Source organism: Malus sylvestris, chromosome 9 (genome assembly GCF_916048215.2).
Source record: "Malus sylvestris chromosome 9, drMalSylv7.2, whole genome shotgun sequence".
Classification (NCBI taxonomy): domain Eukaryota; kingdom Viridiplantae; phylum Streptophyta; class Magnoliopsida; order Rosales; family Rosaceae; genus Malus; species Malus sylvestris.
In genome coordinates this window covers 33273370-33298379 of record NC_062268.1, presented here as the reverse complement: position 1 = coordinate 33298379, position 25010 = coordinate 33273370, and the positions used below count along the sequence as shown (strand labels likewise).

Genomic DNA, 25010 nt, shown 5'->3' with positions numbered 1-25010 from the left:
ATTAAAAAGAGTAGGATAAAAAGAAGAAAAAGGGACATCAACCTCTCGATGCAGTCCGATGAAAAGGTCGATAGAGTGTGATGAATAGATTTTATATTATATATTTTATCCTAATCTTAGTATATTTTGGTTAATATATTGGAAGAATTTTGATACTTTGAATTGTATTTTCAATATAGGACTTTCAACTTCCTCTGGAGCAAAACAGGATCAAATGGACGAATTTTGGAGTAATTCCAGTTGGAGGACGTTTTTGAGTCACTTAGCTTAATCGTATCAAAATTTGGGATTTTTCCACCAAGCGGTTATTTTCTGGCGATGAAATAAAGAAGCAGTGCGCAGTGCTGGAAAATGACGTTTTTGGGCTTAAATGACGTTTTTGGAGCCCAAGATGACCTCGGATGGGTTCGTGGCCTTCTGGAAAAGTGTTCAGAATACTCCAAACATTAAATCCAGCTATATTGGGCCAGTTTTGGAGCAGCTTATGGGTCAAAACGTGGCTGTTCAGATTTTGGACGAATTTTTACTATTTTAATTTAGGGTTATGTTTGTCTTTAGGGGGATTAGGGTTTGTGTGGTGGCTGAGTAAATATATTGCTTAGCCATCTACAGTTTCAGTACGCTTTATTTTATGCAATATTGGAGACAGAGAGAAGTGCTAGGGTTTTGAAGATTTTCTACTTGAAGGTGTTTTCAATCCTTTTCTTAAGAATATTTTCTATGATTTCAATTATGAATAGGCGGAACTAATTTCTTTTGCTAGGGCGAAGCCTTGAGCCTTAGCATGAATATGTGATTTTTATTTAATTACTTATGATTGATTGCATGCATACTTTGAATTGTTAATCACCGGGATAAAAACTATCTAATTGTTTTAATGCCTGATCACCATTAGGATTTTTAGAAAAGTAATTTAATGCAATTTTGGTCGAAATGTTCCCTGAAATTGACGCTGGCTTCTTGTGATTAATACTTGTAATTTCTCTTAGGATGAATATCACGTCTTAAGGATTGCATGGTTTTTCAAAGGATTTTCATAAAGCATAATGAATCTTTCATGTTCAGATTTGATCCGAACGTCCGGACGGGTTGCATGTTAGATATAAGTTATATGTTGGAGGTTCCAAGTAGAATATGAATTAGGAAAATCTAACCTTCAAAGTAGCATGTATAGATCATAAGTAATGGGTAAAAATTTAGAGGATTGCTAGGTGATGGTGGAACCCTAGTGCTTTCTTAATTTGATTTTCTCAAAACTGTTTTCTTCTCTCTAGTCCTAATATTGCAGATTGTTTATTTTAATTCATTAAATTCGTTTTTATTTTAATTAGGTTATAAAATCAATCACTTCAATTTCTATTTTACAATAATTAAATGAAATCTAATTAGTTCGAATTATTTAATAATCCCTGTGGAGATGACCTTGCGAAATCCGTTTATACTACAATAACCTTGTGATTCTTGCAAGTAAAATAGGAAATTTAAGCCCGTTCACATGAGTAGTAAAAATCTCTATCAGAGTGCATAAGAATAGACATATATGAATGGTGGGACGACTAGTTCGAGATTTAGGAGCTACAAGACCGGTGTTGCGCTCATGCAAAATGAAACAAAAACAACCAAAACACAACACACTACCCACATCATATCCTTCGTTCCATTATTTTTCCCTAACAACCTTCCACACCAAATCACCAATCAACTACCCAAAAAAAGCAACAAAAATACCAACAAAAAAAAAACATTAAAAAAATATAAAACACGGGTGGGTTGGAATACCAGATTAACGAACAAAGAGCAAAAGTTTTGTTTCTTCCCATGCTTCCAAATTTGCTGGAGATCAAAGGAAGTTACCAAATTTTCAAAAGGGTTGTTTCCAATTTTGCTTAATCGATCAAATATTTTGTGTGAATAATAGTGGCATTGTAGAGAGAGGGGATCGTGGAGATGGATGCAAAAGATGGAGCCTCGGATTTAACTTCCTCTACCAAAAAGAAGTCCAGAAGACCCAAATGTTCGTTCATACGTTTCTAACTTCCCTTTTGTTTAATTTTTCCTCTGTGTTGCATAAATGCATGTGTCTTATAAAATGAATATTTTCAAACATAAGCCGGAAGTTCCGTGAATTTGTCACGCAATCTTTCTGTGTACAAATCCTCCATAATCTTGTGGAGCCAAGCATCTCTCTTCTTCAAATTTCATTGCTCTTTTTTGTGTTAACATTTATTTGGACGCTTGATTGTGTAATTTGTTTGATTTGTGGAGGAACCCCAACCCGACCAACATATTTCTATATATTTATGAAACAGATAAAAATAGATGCAGTTGGATTGTCATTGTGCATTATGAATTGTTCAATCCACTCCCTTTCCGTTGGCGTTTAAGCGTTATTCTAACCAAAGTAATATGCTTGGTGCATTGTTATGATGCATTTCAGATTCCCAGTTCACACAGCAAGAGCTTCCAGCTTGCAAACCAATTTTAACACCAGCATGGGTATAGGTTACCCTACATTTTGATGAATTTTTCTTTTCAGTTACAGGTTTTTCCTTCAGTTTTGTGTGTTTGGGTTTCTTAATATGTTTCCGTTTCGGATTTCAGGTCATACTAATATTTGTTGCAATCGGCATTGTCTTTTTACCAATTGGATTTGCTTCCTTATTTGCATCAGAGCATGTAATATATCTTCGTATCCTTTATGTAGTGCTTATCATGAAGTTGGCTGGTGGCGGCTGATTATTGTTGAGCCTGAAACCAAACTTTGCCTTGTTTAACATGCAGGTGGTGGAAATCGTCGACCACTATGATAAAGATTGCGTTCCTCCTAATTATGTGGATAATAAGCTTGCATATATTCAGAGTAGTAAAACTAACAAGACATGTATTAGGAGAGTGACGGTAAGTTCAATCCTCTGCCAGTGTTGAGTTTAGGCTAATTTTGCAAAGTGTTTCTCTGCTTTTCTAGGATGATGATACATGCTACTAAAAATGTGCATTTACCGGTGGTTTTTCAGATTCCGAAACAAATGAAATCTCCCGTTTACATTTACTACCAGCTTGATCACTTCTATCAGAATCATCGCCGGTATGTAAAAAGTATCAAGTCAAGTATCATTTTTCATGGAATATGTGGCATGGACATGGAAATGACTGTTTGATATAAAATTTTCATGGAAGAGGCCTAGTTTCTGTTTGCTAACATGGTCAAAGAGAAACTGCGAGCTTTAAATTGTGCTCAGCGTAAGCTGGGGAGCCTTAGATTTTTTATGATTTCCACACACACTGGGTGATTACTTTCTCTTTGAAAATGGCTTGTTTTTCTTCTTTTAGATTCCACCATCTAGTCCTTGGGCACTTCCAAGTCTTGTTCTTTTTTCTCACTCTTTTGATATGTACATCCATCACCAACAAGCGATGTTGATTAGCCACGCTCTCTCCTGGTATAACTTTGCAATCCTTACAAGTTATACGATCCCCTTTCCTCATTAGAAGAAAATCTATTTGTGTTTTTGACGACCCACAAGGGTCGTTGTATCTCCATCGGCACCCGGATGCAGTGTTAAATGAGTAAGGGGGCTATAGAAACTTCTTTTCGAACGACTCCACTCAAAGTTGTTTGGGAGCATATGCTCCTATCAACTTTACACGGGACACACAAAAGAAGTACTTTGATCCTATTAGACGGGGGAGGGTGAAGAAGCGAGGACAGAAGGGTAGAGTTCAAGAGAGCAAAATGCGTTTAGGAACGTGGAATATAGGAACCTTGACGGGAAAATCTATGGAAGTAGTGGAAGTTATGGTGAGGAGAAGGATAAATATTATGTGCCTACAAGAAACTAAGTGGGTTGGTCGTAAGGCAAAGGATCTAGAAAACTCAGGGTTTAAACTATGGTATTCGGGCACAAATAGAACGAGAAACGGTGTTGGCATCATCGTGGACAAGACCTTGACACAAGATGTTGTAGATGTCAAGAGGGTAGGAGATAGAATCATGGCAATCAAGATTGTAATAGGACAAGAACTTATCAATGTAATTAGTGCGTACGCACCTCAAGTAGGGTTGGATACGAGTTCGAAGGAGAAATTTTGGGAAGACCTTGGAGACTTGGTGCAAGGAATTGCTCAGACGGAGAAGTTATTTATAGGAGGAGATTTAAATGGACACGTGGGCAGGGAGACAGGCAACTATGGAGGTTTTCATAGTGGCCATGGTTTTGGGGAGAGAAACGAGGATGGGGAAGCTATCTTGGATTTTGCAATGGCATATGATCTCTTCTTAGCCAACACCTTCTTTAAGAAGAGAGAAGAACATGTGATCACCTACAAGAGTGGGTCGTCAAAAACACAAATAGATTTTCTTCTAATGAGGAAAGGGGATCGTATAACTTGTAAGGATTGCAAAGTTATACCAGGAAAGAGCGTGGCTAATCAACATCGCTTGTTGGTGATGGATGTACATATCAAAAGAGTGAGAAAAAAGAACAAGACTTGGAAGTGCCCAAGGACTAGATGGTGGAATCTAAAAGAAGAAAAACAAGCCATTTTCAAAGAGAAAGTAATCACCCAGTGTGTGTGGGATAGAGAGGGGGAAGCTAACCAAATGTGGGATTCCATGGCTAGTTGTATCCGAAAAGTAGCAAAAGAGGTATTAGGAGAGTCTAAGGGCTTTGCCCCACACCAAAAGGAATCTTGGTGGTGGAATGAGGAGGTACAAACAAAGATGAAGGCTAAGAAGGAATGTTGTAAAGTCTTATACAAGGATAGGACCGATGAAAATGGTGAAAGGTATAGAAAAGCAAAGCAAGAGGCGAAGAAAGCTGTGAGAGAAGCTAAGTTAGCGGCTTACGACGATATGTATAAGCGACTAGATACCAAAGAAGGAGAGTTGGATATCTATAAACTAGCTAGAGTAAGGGAAAAGAAGACAAGGGACCTAAACCAAGTGAGGTGCATCAAGGATGAGGATGGAAAGGTTCTTGCTACAGAGAACGCGGTTAAAGACAGATGGAAAGGTTATTTTCATAATCTTTTCAATGAATGACATGAAAGGAGTGCTTCTTTAGGGGAGTTGAGTAACTCAGAAGAGTGTAGAAACTACTCTTTCTATCGTAGAATCCGGAAGGAAGAAGTGGTTGTAGCTTTGAAGAAGATGAAGCATAGAAAAGCAGTAGGCCCAGACGATATACCAATCGAAGTGTGGAAAGTTTTGGGAGAGACAAGTATAACATGGCTCACTGACCTTTTCAATAGGATTTTGAAAACGAAGAAGATGCCAAATGAGTGGCAAACGAGCACTTTTGTGCCTATCTACAAGAATAAGGGCGATGTACAAAATTGCATGAACTATAGGGGTATTAAGCTAATGAGTCATACAATGAAGCTCTGGGAGAGAGTCATTGAGCATAGATTGAGGCAAGAGACACGGGTTTCGGACAACCAATTCGGGTTCATGCCAGGGCGCTCAACCATGGAGGCAATCTATCTCTTACGAAGATTGATGGAAAGATATAAAGATGGGAAAAAGGATTTACACATGGTCTTTATAGATTTGGAAAAAGCGTATGATAGGGTCCCAAAAGACATTCTTTGGAGGATTTTAGAGAAGAAAGGAGTACGAGTAGCATATATCCAAGCTATACAGGATATGTATGAAGGAGCAAAGACTGCCGTAAGAACTCATGAAGGACAAACCAAAAGCTTTCCCATAACTGTAGGATTACATCAAGGCTTATCCTTAAGTCCTTACCTTTTTGCGTTGGTAATGGATGAGTTAACAGGACATATTCAAGATGATATTCCTTGGTGTATGCTTTTCGCAGACGATATAGTGTTGATAGATGAAACTCAGGAAGGGGTAAATGCAAAGCTTAACCTTTGGAGAGAAGTGTTGGAATCTAAAGGTCTTCGCCTAAACCGATCAAAGACAGAATATATGGAATGCAAGTTCAGTGCAAATGGAGGCCAAAACGAGTTAGGGGTGAGGATCGGAGATCAAGAAATACCAAAGAGCGACTGTTTTCATTACCTAGGATCTATATTGCAAAAGAACGGAGAATTAGATGGAGATCTCAACCATAGAATACAAGCTGGATGGATGAAGTGGAAGAGTGCATCCGGCGTGTTGTGTGACCGCCGTATGCCACTGAAGCTCAAGGGAAAATTTTATAGGACGGCAATAAGGCCGGCGATGCTGTATGGCACAGAATGTTGGGCGGTGAAGCATCAATACGTACACAAAATGGGTGTAGCGGAGATGAGGATGCTTCGTTGGATGTGTGGGCACATGAGAAAGGATAAGATTAGGAATGAGGATATCCGGGGTAAAGTAGGAGTAGCCGAAATTGAAGGAAAGATGAGAGAAAATCGGTTACGGTGGTTTGGACATGTGCAAAGAAGGCCTACTGACGCTCCGATTAGAAGATGCGACTATGGGACAGAGGTTCAGGGCCGAAGGGGTAGAGGAAGACCTAAGAAAACTTTGGAAGAGACCCTAAGAAAAGACTTAGAGTACTTGGATCTAACGGATGACATGACACAGGATATAACACAATGGCGTTCTAAGATTCATATAGTTGATCCCACTTAGTGACTTGAATTTTCCAAGTCTCCAACCGAGAAGTTTTCCTCACTCTGAAAATTAAGGGAACACTACCTCAAGCTACATGCTCCACTCACAAAGCTTCAACATACAAGCTTCAACAAAAGAAAATTCAAATAACTTAGCGAAGAAGGCTTTGGTGTATTTAACACAATACGTTGAAATGAAGGAAAGCTTTTTTATTGATATCCCCGATAAGTTACAAATATGTACATATACATGAGTCAAAATAAACAAACAAAAGGGAGCCTTCACAAAGGTTGCTTAGGAGAAGTCTCAGCAGTCGGTAGAGCCCCAGAAAGAGAAGGCACCGGAGGGGGATCATTCGGAGCCTCAGTACTGGACAGAACCCTAGAAGAAGGAGGCATCAGAGGTTGATCATTTGGAGCTTCATTACGCGGTACAGCCCCAGAAGACGAAGGCAATAAATGCCTTTGGAACAAACCCACAAATCTCTGATGATCAAGTAAAACCTGACCATCAGATTCTTTCATCTGGTCAAGCTTCCTCTTCATGTTTGTAGCATAGTCATGTGCGAGCCGGTGCAACTGTTTATTCTCATGCTTGAGCCCTCTAATATCCTGTTTAAGACTCATCACTTCAGCCGCCAATGATTCAACTTGGCGGGTTCGAGCAAATAGGCGTTGGGCCATATTAGACATAGAACTTGCACACTGAACACTGAGAGCCAAAGAATCCTTAACAGCCAACTCATCAGACCGTTTGGAAAGTAGTCTGTTATCTTTGGGAGTGAGAAGATTCCTGGCCACTACCGCAGCGGTCATATCATTCTTCATCACGGAATCCCCAATGGTAAGAGGACCAGTAGGGGAGACGAAGGATGGGCGCCATATGTTGTCTGGAGAATGCGGGGCTGCCTCTTCAACAAGGTTCAAGTCAAAACGACGGTCGGAGGGGCCAGACATTTTCAAAGGTGTTGAAGAGAGAAGAGGTCGGACAAATCAAGATCTTAGAAGTGCAAGAATGGAGCTTCTACTGGTGGAGATTCAAGTGTGTTTTGGAACTTAATGTCAGCCCCTATAAAAATCTGCAATCGACAAAGCTTCAGAAATCGAAGAGGCGCTTGCTCAGAAATCTAAGAGGCGTTTGCTTTCTCAAAAGCTGGGCTGCTCAGAGACCACGAGGGTCGATCTCAGAAATCGAAGAGGCGTTTGCTTTCTCAAAAGCTGGGTTGCTCAAAGACCACGAAGGCCGATCTCAGAAATCGAAGAGGCTTGCTTTCTCAAAAGCTAGGCTGCTCAGAGACCACGAGGGCCGATCTCAGAAATCGAAGAGGCACCTACTTTTCCAGCCTTGTCAGCACCTGTCACACGCACACTCAGTTTTGCAGAAATTATGGGCATTATGTCGAAGATTTCTGATGAAGTAGAAAGCACATGAATCGTACTGTTCAATCACCCACTTCCCACACGCAACAGTAGCTCATGGGTACCACAGATAACTTTGCCAAAGTTCTCTGACAAAGTTGAGACACGTGAAGCTTGCAGCTCCCACTACATCGCTCTGACCAAGAAGGGTAAAAGAATAGCAAAGAAACAACACTAACAAAGTTTAGACACATAAATTTTGAAGGTCTAGCTACCATATTATTACCCACAAGGGTAAAGGAACAGTACCACTGCTGGATAATTGGAAAGTCCCGGTGTGTCAACCTCTGTGCTTCGTGGCAAGGTAGACTAGCAAACATGCCCAACATTTACTCACATTCGAGAAAACACTCCCAACAAGATTGCTTGCTCCAAAATCGAAGAGGCACCGCCCTCCGAATCTCGAGAGCCAGATTCCCAACATGATTACTTTCTCAAAAATCGAAGAGAGGGTAAAGGAACAGTACCACTGCTGGATAATTGGAAAGTCCCTGTGTGTCAACCTCTGTGCTTCGTGGCAAGGTAGACTAGCAAACATGCCCAACTTTTACTCACATTCGAGAAAACACTCCCAACAAGATTGCTTGCTCCAAAATCGAAGAGGCACCGCCCTCCGAATCTCGAGAGCCAGACTCCCAACATGATTACTTTCTCAAAAATCGAAGAGACACCGCTCTCCGAATCTCGAGAGCCAGACCCCCAGCAGGATTGCTTTCTCAAAAATCGAAGAGGCATCGTTCTCCGAATCTCGAGAGCCAGATCCCCGACAGGATTGCTTGTTCGAAAACCGAAGAGGCACCACTTTCCCAACTTCAAGAGCTGGATCTCCTTGGATAAAGCTTGTCTGTAATCTTCATACGCAACATCAACTTTCCAGATACCACAGACCACTTTTTCAAAATGCTCTGACAGAGTTAAAACATGTGAAGCTGGCAGCTCTTACTACCGTGCTATGACCAAACAGGGTAAAGGAATAGCATTATTACTTGATGTTAGGGAGACTCCTATATATGTCGACCTTCATCCCCAACGGACAGGCAAACCTGCAAAAATGCTCAACCCTTCCTCTTATCTGAGAGGGCACTCCCAACGAAGTCTTTCGAAATATTCAGCTTTCTTTCCCCCTGATAATACCTTTGTAAACAAGCTATACTAGAGCAAGAATATCTCATATCATCAGGGTTAAAAGCAAGAGTATCCCATATCATGCTTTTTCCCTGTCTTTTCCTTTGGCCTTGTTCTTACATGCAAGACAAGGAGAAAGAGAGCAATCAGTCAGCACTTGGAATCAAGCTTCCAGCCAGGAACTGACTGCCTGGAACCCTTTACCTGATTACTTACCTGGCATTGCTCTCGAGTACTCATCTTCAACATCTTATGCTTCCAGGGAAGATACCGCATCTGCCTGAGGAACAGATTGGGCAAGTGAGAAGGATACAAGGAAGCATGTGGAGACAAGCGTAACAGCACACGTGCCGATACATCCACTACTCTGTCAAAAGCAAAAGTATCCCATATCAGCAGGGTCGAACGTACTCTAGATTTGATGGACTTGTTTTGACCCTCAAATTCTTCAGTCAGCCTTATACTCTGGAGGAAACCAGAAAACCCTCCAGCCCAGTTCAAGAATAAGCCTGTGGAAAGTTACTTCTTCAAAAGCAAAAGTATCCCATATCATCTATTCTCATTTTTCTTCTCTTTATCCTTCATGCTGCCTGCAAGATAGGGAGAATGTGAACAATCAGCCGGAGCTCTGATTACTTACCTTGTCTGTCACCTCTTTCAGCAGATCCCCTAGCTCGGCGACTTGGGGGACTCCTACTACATGGTTTGTATCACGCTTGACCAAGCCTGAAACTACAAGTAAGCTTCAAGTGAAATTGATACATTACCTTGTGCATCTCCACCAGTTAAAGATACCACCCCTGGATGAAGGAAGAGTACTTCCAGAGAAGATGCCACATCTACCTATGAGACAGATAAGGCAAGTCAAGACGATACCACACTCCGGTACTTAGAAGTTTCGTGGTTACGAGATCATTCTCCCACAATATTTCCTAATGTCATTTGTACTAAATCATTCACTTGTACCCACTAAAGGAGAGCTTGAACCTATGTACTTGTGTAAACCCTTCACAATTAATGAGAACTCTTCTGTTCCGTGGACGTAGCCAATCTGGGTGAACCACGTACATCTTATGTTTGCTTTCCTATCTCTATCCATTTATATACTTATCCACACTAATGACCGGAGCAATCTAGCGAAGATCACAAAAAGTGACCGTTTTCGCTACCTAGGATCTATCTTGCAAGAGAACGGAGAATTAGATGGAGATCTCAACCATAGAATACAAGCTGGATGGATGAAGTGTAAGAGTGCATCCGGCGTGTTGTGTGACCGTCGTAGGCCACTGAAGCTCAAGGGAAAATTTTATAGGACGGCAATAAGGCCAGCGATGTTGTATGGCACAGAATGTTGGGCGGTGAAGCATCAACACGTACACAAAATGGGTGTAGCGGAGATGAGGATGCTTCGTGGGATGTGTGGGCACACGAGAAAGGATAAAATTGGGAATGAGGATATCCGAGGTAAAGTAGGAGTAGCCAAAATTGAAGGAAATATGAGAGAAAATCGGTTCCGGTGGTTTGGACATGTGCAAAGAAGGCCTACTGACGCTCCGGTTCGAAAATGTGACTACGGGACAGAGGTTCAGGGCCGAAGGGGTAGAGGAAGACCTAGGAAAACTTTGGAAGAGACCCTAAGAAAAGACTTGAGTACTTGGATCTAACGGAGGACATGACACAAAACCAAGCGCAATGGCGTTCTAGGATTCATATAGCCGACCCCACTTAGTGGGAAAAGGCTTTGTTGTTGTTGTTTATCTGAAATAAAGTATCTACATATTAATTTGGAAGTGTTTCCGCAAAGCTATTCTCCTCCACCGACAAGTTATCCACGAGAATAAAACACCAATGAAAGCTTAAGGGTAAAGCAAACAATACTTTCCAACTATTAAAATCCAAATTCCAAACATGTACTTCAATGGTTTCAATTTTGATGGAACCTTTAAGTGCTTCAAATCGTTTCACCATCTGAATAAGTCTTACAGAGTAAAGTTCCTGGAGGTAAAAGATTGTGGAGGGTGAGAGCATCTGGAAAATACTATTGTGGATGAGAAGAGAGAAGAACGAGATCAGGACTGTTCTGGTACATATCACTCATGGAGTTGCATATATAATATCCCGACTTTGACTAGAAGTATTTAAGGTAGGAAAATTCATGAAACCTCTGTTTCTTTTTGCCAGTACTGTGCACCAAACTTCTGAAAATAAACATAAGGTTCCCGTACAAACACACTCAATTTCTGTAGGTACTCAAATTTCCTGCAATACGTGGATACATACGCATAAATGCGAATGATGAACTGTAATTGTTATCTGAAACTAAAAGGAATCCAAAACATAGCCTAGGGGATAGTGTAGGTTATTCTAGAGGGGTATGTTCAACAAGTTAATTATTCTAGAGGGGTATGTTCAACAAGTTAAAACCCTCACCTGCCACCGGATTCGAAATAATGCTCTGTCTAATCAGACTATATGGACAGATGATGCCACCTGATTGACAATTAAAAAGTGGAAACATATGTAAATATACATGTTGTGCAGGAGATTGGCACCTAATCTTGATTTCCTTTTCCATTAACCCTTTACTGCCTACATCTGTGTAGCATTTTCCCCCATCCCTCTTGTAATTCTGCATTTCTGAATACTATGACTCTGTTTCTTATGTGGCATGTGAAATATTGTATCCAGATATGTTAAAAGTAGAAGTGACGGTCAGTTGCGGAGCAAGTCCAATGAAAAGAAAACAGATACATGTGCTCCTGAACGTTATACAGCAAATGGTGCAATTGTTCCGTGTGGTCTAGTTGCATGGAGTTTGTTTAACGACACATACAAGTTTTCAGTGAATAACAAACAACTAGGGGTCAGCAAAAAGGACATCACATGGAAAAGTGACCCTAAGAAAAAATTTGGCTCAGACATCTATCCTAAGAATTTTCAGAGCGGAGGTTTGATTGGAGGAGCAAAACTGAATTCTAGCATACCTGTAAATCTTCGCACCTACTTTCTGTCTTATGTTCCCCTTGTTTTATATCCTTGTTATATTTCTTTGAATTTATATTCTTTTCTTGTTGTGCAATCAACCAGCTGAGTGAACAAGAAGATCTTATGGTTTGGATGCGAACTTCAGCACTGCCAACTTTCAGAAAACTATATGGGAAAATAGAAGCGGACCTTGAAGCCGATGACGTAGTAACTGTGACAATAGAGAATAATTATAACACCTACATCTTTGGTGGCAATAAGAAGCTGGTACTTTCAACCGCAAGTTGGATTGGCGGAAAGAATTGTCTACTAGGCATAGCATACCTTACTGTTGGTGGACTGTGTTTGTTCTTGGCTATAAGCTTCTTACTTCTTTATCTCTTCAAGCCAAGGTATGTGAATTGGTTAGTAGGTCTTACAGTTTGCTTATCAACTAAAACTTGGTTGTCTTCGAAAAGGTCCGATAATACAATAACAATAAAAAAAATTGTGAAAAGTTCGTCTAGAACGTGTATGTGCTGAAGTTTATGGAAAATTATGTTTTTAAATTTGGGGATCAGATGTAAAATGTTTTAGGAATCATTCGCCTTGCTTCGCTTCTGTTTAGGCTGACAACTATTCAGTTGTATCTATGTTCAAGCGAGATGTGCTTGAAAAAAAAAATTCGCCCATTTTGTGCAGGCCTCTTGGGGATACATCGTACTTGTCTTGGAACAAAGGTGCACCAGGAGGACACATATACTAGAAGTCTGTCTATGGATGTTAGTATCCGCTTCAAGCATTTTTTGGGCAATCTTTTTTGCCATTAGGCTGGCCAGGTCGAGATTTATATATGTTGTTCTTTGAATTTTTTAATTTGTATTTCTATTTATAGATCTTCAGAACAACTAATTGGTGTAAATATTGCATTGCAGTTGTGTATAATATGAATTTTCAAGCAATGGCATTGCATATATTTTGCGTTTTGAACGAATTGCTAAACTTTGTTTTGGATTACAGACTTGCAGGTTTTCTATTTTTGGGACTTTCAAGCTTCACTACCCCATACTAAAAAAGTTAAAATTAACCTCACAGACTTCAAAACTTTTAGGTCAATTTCGTGAAAGTTTGATTAGGTAACTTTTTTTTTTTTAGGTAAATTTCATGAAAGTTTGATTGCGTAACTTGCACCATTCAATTTTTTAGGTGAATGTTGTCGATTTACAACAATAATGAAAAGTGAAAACAAAAACGACTATTTTTCCGTTATCAGTCAATTTATATCATGATTATCACGAACGATTGGATCAGCCAAAAAAGGAGTTGGTTAATCATCAATATTGAAAGAAATTACAAAAGATGTGGTAAAGGTTACGATTAGAACAAAAAATGATACCTTACTTTTTTGTTTGGAATGGCCTCCAACATTTGCAATGGGCAGGCAATGGTGGAATTTTCGGAGGCGTCTTATGCATATCAAAATGTTGGCTTGTGCATATCATGTGAAAGTAACATCCTCAAAAGTCAGCCTAAAAAAGCTAGCTCGGCATAGCACATGATTAAATTTAACGAAATTGTGGATAAAATTGAACTTAAGTTGCGTGTTATATATTATTTTAAATATGGGTGGTTAGCTTTGCTTAATTTTAGTTTGGGTTGCAAATGCATAAAAGTGAAAAATTAAGGTGTCATTTGTGCAATTTTCCCTTTAGAAAATGGAGATTTTGAGATAATAATCAATGGAGAGTCTTAAGAAACATAATAATCCATTTTAATTGCCCATGACAATATTTAAAAAGTAATAATAGTAGTGTTACTTGGGCCGTTGGCCCATGTTACAATAAGAAATTTAACAATGATATTTGAAGAAATTTAACCCTTGTATAGCTTTGAACTTCAAAAACAATTTACTTACCAAAGCAATAGACTGATGGAGCAGAAGAATGTTAAAAAATTTGTAGAAGGAAAACTTCCACGGCCACAAATTGAAATAGAGAAATGCAACAACCACTTTATTGTTATGCACAAGCTGGTCGTAGGCTCCAAGCAGATAAGATATCCCTATCAGTATCACACATTTCAGAAGTTATGTTCACAACTCCTTCATCCTACACATTTAGATGCCAATTATGCACAATTTGTCAAGTATACGAAATAATAATCCATTCAAATATAAAGCAAAACAGTAAAGTTACTAGATTAAATCTTAATCCTAGTTTAACAGATGGAATTCAACTCCATCACGTAACGTCTTTTTTTTTTTTTTTTATGTACGTTAAGTAAGTGCAACAAGGCTTTGTACTTAAAAGAGCAAAATTAAATCTTGTAGTATTTACACAGTAACCGTACATTGCTAAACACTCGGTTGTTGTTGGTATACTCATGTCCTTCTTTATTGTCCTTCTTTATTGTCCCTCTCAATGTCATTTTCACTGCTTGAGTCATTGCTGCTTTCTTTAATCAAGGAATTCCGCTGAGTTGGTGGTTGGCACCCGAGGTCAATAGGTAATGCATCTATTTCAATTTCGGGGACACATTCCATCTCGAATGGTGGTTCAACGATGTGGTTGCTCTATACTCCAAGAAGGTTTCGGGTGATTGCAGAAGAAGCCTCTTGGTGAACTTTTTGGTCATCGTCAGTATCCTCATCGTCATCATGCATAGGTAAGTTCAAAATATTTCTATGAAGTATGAATTGTACTACTTTCCAACCACCCCTGATGTTAGTACAGAAAAATCTTCACAACCAAGGTACAATTATCGTACTTCTCAGGGTCGGTGGATGACTCTTCATCCATATTGAGTAAACTATTAGGGAAAGCATCATTCAATATGTGACACGCCCTGATCCCAACGTCCGGAGGACAGCGGGATGGCCACATGTTGGTCGACACCCGAGAGTGACTCAATCCATTTAATGAATGCATATGCTGAGAACATGAGAAAACATGCATATAAATTTCACTCGAACTACATAATATAATATTCAAATGCAAACTTTACCAAAATAATATAATAGTATCCAGCCGTCAATAAAAATATAGTGATAATGCATGACATGTTCAGAGCATATATCTAATTCAGAATACAAGCGGAAGGTGCTATTACAAGTGAAGTCAAAGTAGAGAGGATGACGCGGTATCACTGGTAGGGAATGCCTCGTAGCTCGGATCGTATGCCTCATTATATGTCCTGAAGGGGTGCAAAACAAACATGAGTGGACCAAGTTGATATATAATTAATACTGAAACAGTTATTCATCAACGTAATAACCCCCAAAATTTTATGAAAACTCAATGGTATAATATGTAATAGGTTTCTTGAAAACCCTAGCATGCCATAAAATCTTTCATAAAACATATATCATATAGTGTGCTAACTAGTGGTATCATATATAAGTATCTTCCGGCCGAAGCCATCTACAAATGCCGAACCGAAGCCATATATAAGTATCTCCCAGCTGAAGCCATCTACAAACGCCCAACCAAAACCAATATAAATATCTCCTGGCCGAAGCCATCTACCAACGCCCAGCCAAAGACATCTACAAACACCCGGCTGACGCCAATATAAGTATCATCGCCCATAGGCAGAACAGTGACCACTAAATAAGCACAAAACATTGAATATAATCTTTCCAACATAATATATATATATATATATATATATATATATATCTCATCGAAGCTTAGTAGCTCAAGCATCATATCTCAAACATCTTCATGGTATATAGTCATCCATCATATATACTACAAAGCTCATAAAAATCGATAAAGTATGGTATTCCAAAATATTCTAGTAAAGCATGATATTTCATAAAGTGTAAATCTAATTTACTCAAAAGCATTTCGTAAAATATAACCATTAAATCATGTTTTTCATGTATGCATTTCTAATAGTAAAATATGCATTTTAGAATGGGTCCACTCACAAATAATCCGTCATCAAAGACCTGTGCGAAAAAGGAAATCGCAGTTAATAAATGCACCTAAGCACATGAAGGGTTCAATTAATAAAACTCTGTCATACCGATTGAATTTCAGAAAATAGATGTCATAAACGGATTCAAGACGTCGAAAAACACAAGGGGGACCTTGGATACCCCCACGCGCAGCCGCAAGGTGGCGGCTCTAGTGGCCATGCGTAGCCGTGGGTCGCCAGAAAGTTGGCTGGAAAAGTCATTGGCGACGCGTGTGCTCCAAGCACCGGTACGAACAACCCTTCACGTGTGTCCACGCGCAGGCCCACGAATGGCTTGGGTTCCTAGGATCCGACTGGGTTTGGGTTTGGGTTCAACGGGCCAAAGGCCCAAGTTCTACACGGCCCAAAGGCATAGGTTCAAAGGGTTTTAGGTTTGGGTTCTAATGGGTTTTGGACTTGAAAGCTTGGCCCAAAGGATTGGATTGGGTTAGCTCAATGGGCCGAAGCCCTTGGTTTTGGGTTAAAGGGTTTCAAAAAAGGAAGAGTTTCATACCTATATCACGTCGTGAGGTGGCTAGAGTTGGCCGGATTTTGGCTCAAAAGCCACAAAGCTCGCCGGGAAAGTTTATTGGGCTTCTTAGGCTTCGCAGAGGAGGAGGGAGGTAAAGAGTCGACACCGGTGGACGTGGTGGTGTAGCCGTCGCCGTTGTTTTCCTGGTTTTGGGTGTGTGGGTGTGTGTGTAACTCGGGGAAAAGGAGATAGTGTGCGAGAAAGAGAGAGACTCGGGGGAGAAGAGAGAAGAGAAAATGGATGGGTGGGGGAGCTACCACATGGCAGTCCAAGAGAGAGAGTGTTAAGAGAAAATCCAAGAGGGAATCCGAATTAGGTAAAGGATAGGGGACAAAAAGGTAATTTCATAAATTTAAAAATGTGAAATTACAATTAACTTTGGGGTGGGGTTTCACAATATGTCCATCACTTGGTCGTCATTAACATGGAAATATGTAGAATGTTCATGCCAAACTTTCCAACTCCCGGAACATGTTGACGTTGTAATGGGCAATTCTCAATGATAAGTTCAATTGGAGTAAGTGTGTACCATCCCATTTGAATACAAGTGAAATTGGACTTCGTCCACTGTCATCTAAACACAATTATTATATTTCACGCAAGGACACCTATTATGATTCTAAGCACTGACATGGTTGCTTGCAAATTGAATAAAATTGACGATCCCATCCAAATATTAACTTCTATTTTGCAGACTGATCCACTCCTTGTCTATTGCGCCTATATTTAGATAATTTAGTCATCATAATGATTTCAAATACACTTCATTGCCCCCTTTTGCCTTCGGCAATGATCATGTCCCGTTTGAAAGTCCACTTTCCTTGTTGCAGTTTGCGAATCTCTCAACTATTTTTAGTTGTAAAAAAATTGGTAGCATCTCCCCAGGATTCCCTAAGTGCGACGTATATATTACAGCCAAATATCTAGTATGCACTTGAAGAACATTAGGGGAATACGAATTTTTCACAAACAAAACTTAGGCTCATCGCAAACCCAAAACACATACTAGTGCACTCCTAAACTGTCTGAACTGGACAATTCAAGATTCAGTTAGATCGTGGAGTCACATACGGCGTCTACACATGCATCCAACAAAATCTCAAACAGGCCTAAGGTGCTTTTCGAATTTATTATACGAATTTAATCAGCATAATTAACTTCGTGTAAATAGTTATGAAATTTTACCGAATTTCATGCCACAAATGAATTAAACAAACTCAAAATTGCACATCATACACAATTCCAGCATATATAAATATCACAATTAAATAAATTCAAACTTACTATTTATAATTAAGAGAAATATATACTTTTACTTGAATTTACTTCCAATCCAATCACAAAGCCACACACATCAAAATTAATTAATCACACATTCGAAGAACAAATTAATCAACAAATAAAAATAAACTAACCTTCAATTAATTGGGAGAGGGAGAGATGGAGGAGAGTGTGTGTTTGTGTGTAAGAGAGAGAGGGGCAGGGAGAAGCAGCGGCCGGGAGGGGAGAGTCATCATACAATTTATACACCGCCGTCAAGTATAGCATCGTTTACTTCTCTTTTTAAACCCGTCAGTGTGGTCCTTAAAACGACATAATGAAAGCTTTAGTCGACGGAAGAATGCGTCGGGCAACTCCGCTTAGCTGACAGAACCTAGTTTCATCCCACAAGCCTCAACGAATTTCGTGCCAAGTTTCTTCTTAGTGCCAAAAACTTGTCCGACGAAATTATTCTTGCCTTGCTACAATCTTCTGTCTCCTAAAGGTTTCCAAATGTTATCAATGTTCGCCCTACTAACTAAAGTAAAACCTAGCTAGCTAGCTAGCTTAGTATTACTATATAGTATAATCTATTTCAATGAATCCTAAATCTCTCCTCTTTCTTCTGTTTCAATTTTCAACCCATCTGGTGACTCCTTGTCGTTCACTTCTCTAAGGCATCTGGGAACGTGGAGTGTTTTTGTATAAAAGTTATCGGGTGCTCTAACTTCTTTTTCGTATCTTTTTCACACCTTTTGCCCGACGAATGCATTTTACCCGTTCAAATGGGGTCGTCACCTAAAGATTCTAAGAAAAACCAAAACGGCGTCCAGGTTTGCCCGACCAAGTATTCTATCGGGCTTATGACCTTTGCCCAACGGAGTTAGTTTCCATCGTGCAAAGTTTAGTCGGGCAAGCTGTTAATTCTAGTAGTAATTGTAATAGTGGAATTCATGACAAGGACCATTAAGAGAAAGGATGCGTGTTTTATAATTTATAACTCCCACAATTGACTTCAATTATAAAATAAAAGAAATGGATTAACTACAAAGGTAATGCTAGGTAGACCAAAATTTACAAATTAAATGATGTGTCACAAATATGAAATCAGCACGTTAATCAACACTTAAATAATAATCTAATCATTAACAACCATATCATTTGATTTACAAAATTTAGTTCATAAATTTGGTATCCCTATCATTAACCTAACTAGAAACATAATGGGTTGTAAAGTTCTCTGATTCAAAACACAACTAGCACATTTGAGGGGATCAAATAACTTGCCAAAGTAATTGAAAGGAAAACAAATTGCTACACATATTTGTATCCCAGTCTCCACTATGGGGATATTATAGGTAATTTCAGTGGTTTTAGCGTCAATCTAAAAAACCAAATATAATAACAAATAATGAAACTAGTGATTTCCCACATTATACTTGTAAGGAGAAAAACTTGTGTAGAGTTTAGCTTACCATTAAACTTTGTTAAGTAATACTACTATCAAATCAAAATTTGCCATGTATTATAATTACATGGTCAGAAAGTATGCTCCCCTCTGGCATGATTAAGAAAGTAAAATGAAAACAAGGAAATCTCTTTTAGTATAAATCAATATCAACTCTTACATGATTTTATGTCAATTTAAAATACATATTGTGAAGATATATTTGAACTTATAGCTATGGGTTAGGCTGAATTATCCCCTCTCCCAAACAGACAAACTATTGTTAGAACCGAAATAAAATGGTTGAGTTCAAGAGGGAATTACATTGTGGTTAGCCCACATGGTACCAAGAGCCAAAGAAACTGTGAGGAAAATCCCCATCTTCTTCAGAAACACACTACAAGTACTCCCATCTCTTATATTAACCAAGCAAACCTTTTCTTTTTTGTTGCTCCACTTAATTAATCCAAGTCCTTCCTTCTTGCTAATGTTAGAATTGCCTTTTTCTTCCACAATCGTTGCAGTTGTAGTTGTGGCGAAGGCATCCATGAATTTCTCATCTTCCATATGTTGCCCAAGATAGATGATCATGTGCATCAATATAAGTGTAACTGCACAAACAAGAGTGCTTGCAATTTTCCTCCATGGCTTTGTTGATTTGGCAATTCCGTCAAACTTTTCCATCACAAGTTCCTTGAACCTCTCAAAGAAAGAACCTCTATCCTTGGACTTTGTTTGTGTAACAACTCTCTCTACCAAAAGGTTCTGGCCGAACACTGGGTTTAGATGGACCTTAACTGTTTGTGAAGGCACTAACTGGTGAAAGAATGTTTCAGCCACCTGCCGAGTTGAAATAAACATGCCGTGATTAACTTGAACTTCTTCGATGACTTCGAAGCTTGGAGAAGTTGAATAGTCATCCATGTTTCCATCATGGAGGAAGTTCTCGTTCGGGTCTTCATTGATGAAACTAAGTGAGAAATCATCATCGTTTGCCTCATTATCATTGAGTTCCTTGATTATGCCACTACGATGCCCAGGTCCTCCTGTAATCGTATCTTTAATTTGTTAGCCGAAAATAAAGAAGAAATGCAATAACCTAAGCGCAAATTAACCTTGGAGAAGAAAGATAAGAAATACAACTCTTGTATATATATATACCTTGAGCCTCATAATGTTGCTCTTCTTCTTCCTTACGAAAAGATGAAGTGTTTTCTATTGGAATTATCTTGTGTTCCTCCGTGAAGCTCTATCCAATATCAGAAAAGGAGAATGTATATTAATATCAAGAAATAACAAATAAAAGTAATGCATTTCAATGGAAACCTAGCACTAGGGTTAGCAAGAGATCATTGACTTTTAGTCAAACTGCACTTTCAATAAGCTGGTTTTATATTTTTATGCAAGCCAAGTCTGATGGATGGTAAGTTGATAAGTTAAATTGTAAATTAATGTACCTTCTCCAGATCTTTGTCTGACATTCCTATCCACCTTAGGTTCTCAGCTGTATTCTCCATCCTAAAATCATCCTTCAGGTCTCCAATCTCGATTGACCGTGTATACGAATTTCCCCATGTTTTTTGATCCACATATCTCATAGAATTCAAGTGATCAGTAATCTGATTATAATGTGCATCTCGATCAACCATAAAGCTAAAGTCATTGGCTGGAGGAGCGTAGTTTCCACCCCATGTCTGATCCACATGATTACTGGATTGATTGACCATTTCTTGAGAAACATGTGCAACTGAAAGAATTTCCTGCAAAGCATCAGTTTCAGTACTTGTGGTGTCAAGTGCAGGATTTGAGTATTGCATCGTTTTGAAGTCGTTGAGTCCAACTTGAGGGAAATCTTCCACTTCTAATGGAGGAGGTGAGAGTCGATGCTGCAGCCTTGCACACTCTAATGCTATGTCAACCTGCAAATAGGACGTATGTTGTTAAATATAAACATACGATTCTTATTTGAATTTTTTTACGGTTTAAATTAGTAATTTATTTTTTAAAACTATTACAATAATTTAGGAAATAGGATTTATGAACCCAGGACACATGGATAGAAATCTAACAGCCTATTCACTAGGACATTGGACCACTTCTTTTATAATAACATGGCGAAATTTGTACTACGTAATTTCTCTATAGAACTTTATATATTGACATAAAAATTAGTAATACCTTAGATGGAGGGTATGAAATGTTTTCATGATTGAGAAATGGAGAAAATGAGGACGAGCAATTAAATGCCTCTTTCGATAAGAACTGTGTCCATTTTCCATCTCTTTTTCTACCCATGTCATCAAGTGAATTTTTATGAACAAAGTTTGGTGATGAAGAGCATGCATTATGCATTTGCATCGGATAACTTGAGCTCTCGAAATCTTCACATCTTCCTCCATCAGAATATAGTTCATTAACGCTGGATGAGTGGTCACTGGTCAGCTGGTAATTGGTAGTACTTGTGCCACCGTAATGCTCTCCTATCTTTGGCCCCGTTGCAGTCTTCTTAAAAATACGACATAGCGCATACGCGTCCTGTACATGCATATATATGTTTAAAATTATATATAATTAATTTGCACGAGGGTTTTATTACCATGAAATTTAATTCAAATTAATTGTGAATTTTGAGAAAGAATTAGAAAAAGAACCTGAACCTGCAAGCCTTGTGCAGTTTCACACTCCCTCTCGTCGAGGCGATATTCATGCATAACCCAATTGGTTCGAATGCCATGGGGTGCTCTTCCCCTGTAATAAACTAGGGTTTTCTTCATGCCAACCGCACGCGTCTGTGAGTTTACCTTGCGGTCCTTTCCCGTTGCCTTCCAGTATCCAGCTTTAGTAGCACGATTGGTCCTCGATCCGTTAGGGTACTTTCGATCTCGTGGACTGAAGAAATACCACTCCAGATCTTTGCTGGGCAATAATGACTTTCCTGTATATTTGTTAATATTTCAGTTTGGCTGCTTTTCGTAGATGATTTATTAAAAACACCATAACATTGTACAATGACAGCATTGCCAATGCATTTGTAAGAGTAAGTTCAAGCAGAGAAAGAAATTATCGGGAGACCACATGCATGATCTGCTACTCAGATAATTTAATTATTGATGTGACACATAGATGTCATGAAAACATAGTACAAAATTGTGGTCTCCTCAGCATTATTCCCTTAAAAATAACAACAAAAATAATAATCATACCAATGACATATGCAAATATTAATAAAAACACACTCATTTGGAAGAGAAATTCTCACCAAGACACAGTCCCAATGACATCATCTATATATCTAAAAGATGTTTTATCACGTGTTTATAAAATGAACCATTTATCTAATGAATTGCTGACAAAAGAATATGTCACCATTAGAAGAGCAACCGGAATAAACATACATGCAGGCTAGCAGCATAAAATTCTTGAATTTAAGCCCATGTTGCATGGCTTAGTTATTAACTATTACCAATAATTAAGAACACTCCTTGTGGAAAAGGGTGTGAAGGAAGAAGTGCATGTAAACTTGGAAAGCATTGCTTGGAACCCATACCAGTCGCACACAAAAAGCAACCCATACCAGTCGCACACAAAAAGCAATCCTTTTCTTTTTCCATGCTAGCTTTTTGACTTGGTTCTTTCTCTGTCTAACTTTAAAACTTGGTGTTCACAACAGGAACCCTAAAGATCGGTGGACCATGTGTCGGTGGTTTGAAGTTTCTTTACACTCTATTATTATTATTATTATTTAATAAGCGCTAATGGATATTTAAAGGTTAAAAGTTCAGCATATTTGACTCATAAGTAAGGAAGTATTTCATCATTAGTTACCAAAATAAACATGTACTTAATTCATTGTTAAGTAATTGCGATATGCATGTGGTTCAATATCTTGGTTGATAGAATTTTTATTTTATTTTAAAAAAAAGAATCAGTTGGTGGCTTCACCACGGCAATCCACCATTCGGGAAAGGAAGACTCAAAGAGACATTACAGCACTCCCCAATTCACCAATGCCATGAATTGAATCCAACACATGTTTTGTGAAATACGGGCCTAGAATTTGTCCCCAACTACTGGGCCACCCTGTGGTAGTTTTGATGAATAGAGTGTTGAGTTTCTATTCATACAACCCCCCCTCCTCCTCTCATAACTTCGAACTCTCCCTTCTTCCCTTAAATATAGTTGAATACAAATAAAGGATAAGCATGCCTAAAGGAGGCAAAATATCAAATTCCTTTTATACATAAAGCATCGCCCTTAATCAATTTTGAAGTCCCCGTCTTCATTTTAATATTTTGACACTGGACTGCTATATGTAAACAAATTTATAAATAAGGAATTGTAGGGGAAGTAAACAATTTTAAAGACTCAGGGCCAATTTGAAATTGTTCTGCTTTTAATCAATTATTCAATTATGGAGTCATATCTTCATGTTAATAATTGTTATTTCACCTCAATTAATCATTTCCAAAAATTTGAGCCTAAAACATTAGCTTAGGTACTTGAACAATTAACAAGCTAAGCAGTTAATAAAACAATGAACAAAAAGGGAAAGAAATACACTACTAGAAAAACCATTTTTATAAAGACTGTTCAGAGAGGGAGTACCTGGTAAGTCCCATGGCTCACACTTGTAGAGATCAACTTCAGGGATGACCTCTAATTCGATCTTACGGCCATTAATCTTTCTTTTGAGGTAGTAAGCAACTAATTCCTCATCTGTGGGATGGAACCTAAAACCAGGAGGCAATGAAACAGGAGCCATGTATACAGATGGACCTTCTTCTTATTCTTCCCCTTGATGATAATAAAAGGGCACAAATGTTAATAACTAGCTAACTTGGATGACAAATCCCGTCAATAAAAATCAAGAATCACACCACAACACCCTGCAACAATCAATCAGCAACAAAACCCTAGTTATTAGAGAATTTATGATTAATACACTATTGTACGTACAATTAAACACGCAAAAACCAACCTTAGCTAGCTAGGAGAGGAAGAAGAAGATGAAGAACCAAAGCGGAGAACTGAATGAGAAAGAAACTCGAAAACTTGGGAGAGAGAGAGAGGTTGGAATGTGTAGGTTGCTTGGGGTTTAGTAAATAAGAGAACAAAAAGGCAACGATGGAAAAAGCAAGCAAATAAAGATGGGGAGGCTGCCACCCCACCCCCACCTGATATTTCCTCTCTAGCTACTTTAACTTTACACATTTCTTTTTCCTCAACCAATCAACATGATCATGATTCCTCCCATCTTTATTTACAAGCTTAATCCATCTCTCTCTCTCTCTCTCTCTCTCTCTCTCTCTCTCCATTGATCCCATGCTTCGATCTTGTCCTTTCTTGGAACCTATTGTCCACGTTTGGAGTCTTAACGGAGGCATTACTGGCCTTTTCTGCAAACAAGTATATTTTCTTAACGAGAAATCGTGGAAACGAATTTCGGCGGCGTTATAACTCAAGACTGTCCTTTTCACATGCTCATCCCCAACATTCCTTCCTCTCTTTTTGTTTCTAATAAGAACCGATTGGAAAACTATCAGTATCTTCCTTTCGTCTTTTCTAGTCATTGGTATAACCTGGCTACCCAACCCAACTAACAGTTTTTCCTTTTTAATTTTCTATTCCTTTTGCTACATATCAAATTTTTGGGTTCTATTATAATTAATTCAACTGCTATTACTTAACTAGGGGGCTTAAGTTTATTAGCGAAAGTATGTAACTCCGCCTATTCTC

General features: G+C 38.7%; 2 protein-coding genes across 4 annotated transcripts; one reads left to right on the top strand and one right to left on the bottom strand.

The window, feature by feature from the left end:
* The first annotated feature begins 1592 nt into the window (after window positions 1-1592).
* LOC126634622 (putative ALA-interacting subunit 4) lies at window positions 1593-13037 on the top strand. The gene is made up of 8 exons (XM_050305156.1): window positions 1593-2014; window positions 2438-2496; window positions 2602-2676; window positions 2782-2898; window positions 3015-3085; window positions 11800-12097; window positions 12199-12488; window positions 12778-13037. Exons 1-8 carry the CDS (start codon window positions 1948-1950, stop codon window positions 12839-12841), a joined length of 1041 nt encoding a protein of 346 aa, XP_050161113.1. The 5' UTR covers window positions 1593-1947; the 3' UTR covers window positions 12842-13037.
* A 6371-nt stretch (window positions 13038-19408) lies between these two features.
* Window positions 19409-24421, bottom strand: LOC126634619 (NAC domain-containing protein 54). Of its 3 annotated transcripts, none has more exons than XM_050305149.1 (7): window positions 24253-24421; window positions 23880-24160; window positions 21926-22209; window positions 21453-21809; window positions 20732-21193; window positions 20436-20523; window positions 19409-20320 (listed from the first exon to the last, which is right to left on the bottom strand). In XM_050305149.1, the coding sequence occupies exons 2-7, from the start codon at window positions 24034-24036 to the stop codon at window positions 19584-19586; spliced, it is 2085 nt and encodes a 694-aa protein (XP_050161106.1). In that variant the 5' UTR covers window positions 24037-24160; window positions 24253-24421; the 3' UTR covers window positions 19409-19583. The 3 variants fall into 3 exon arrangements, with proteins under 3 accessions (XP_050161106.1, XP_050161108.1, XP_050161107.1); XM_050305151.1 differs by having other exon boundaries at window positions 21932-22209; XM_050305150.1 differs by having other exon boundaries at window positions 23880-24068.
* Window positions 24422-25010: the final 589 nt, after the last annotated feature.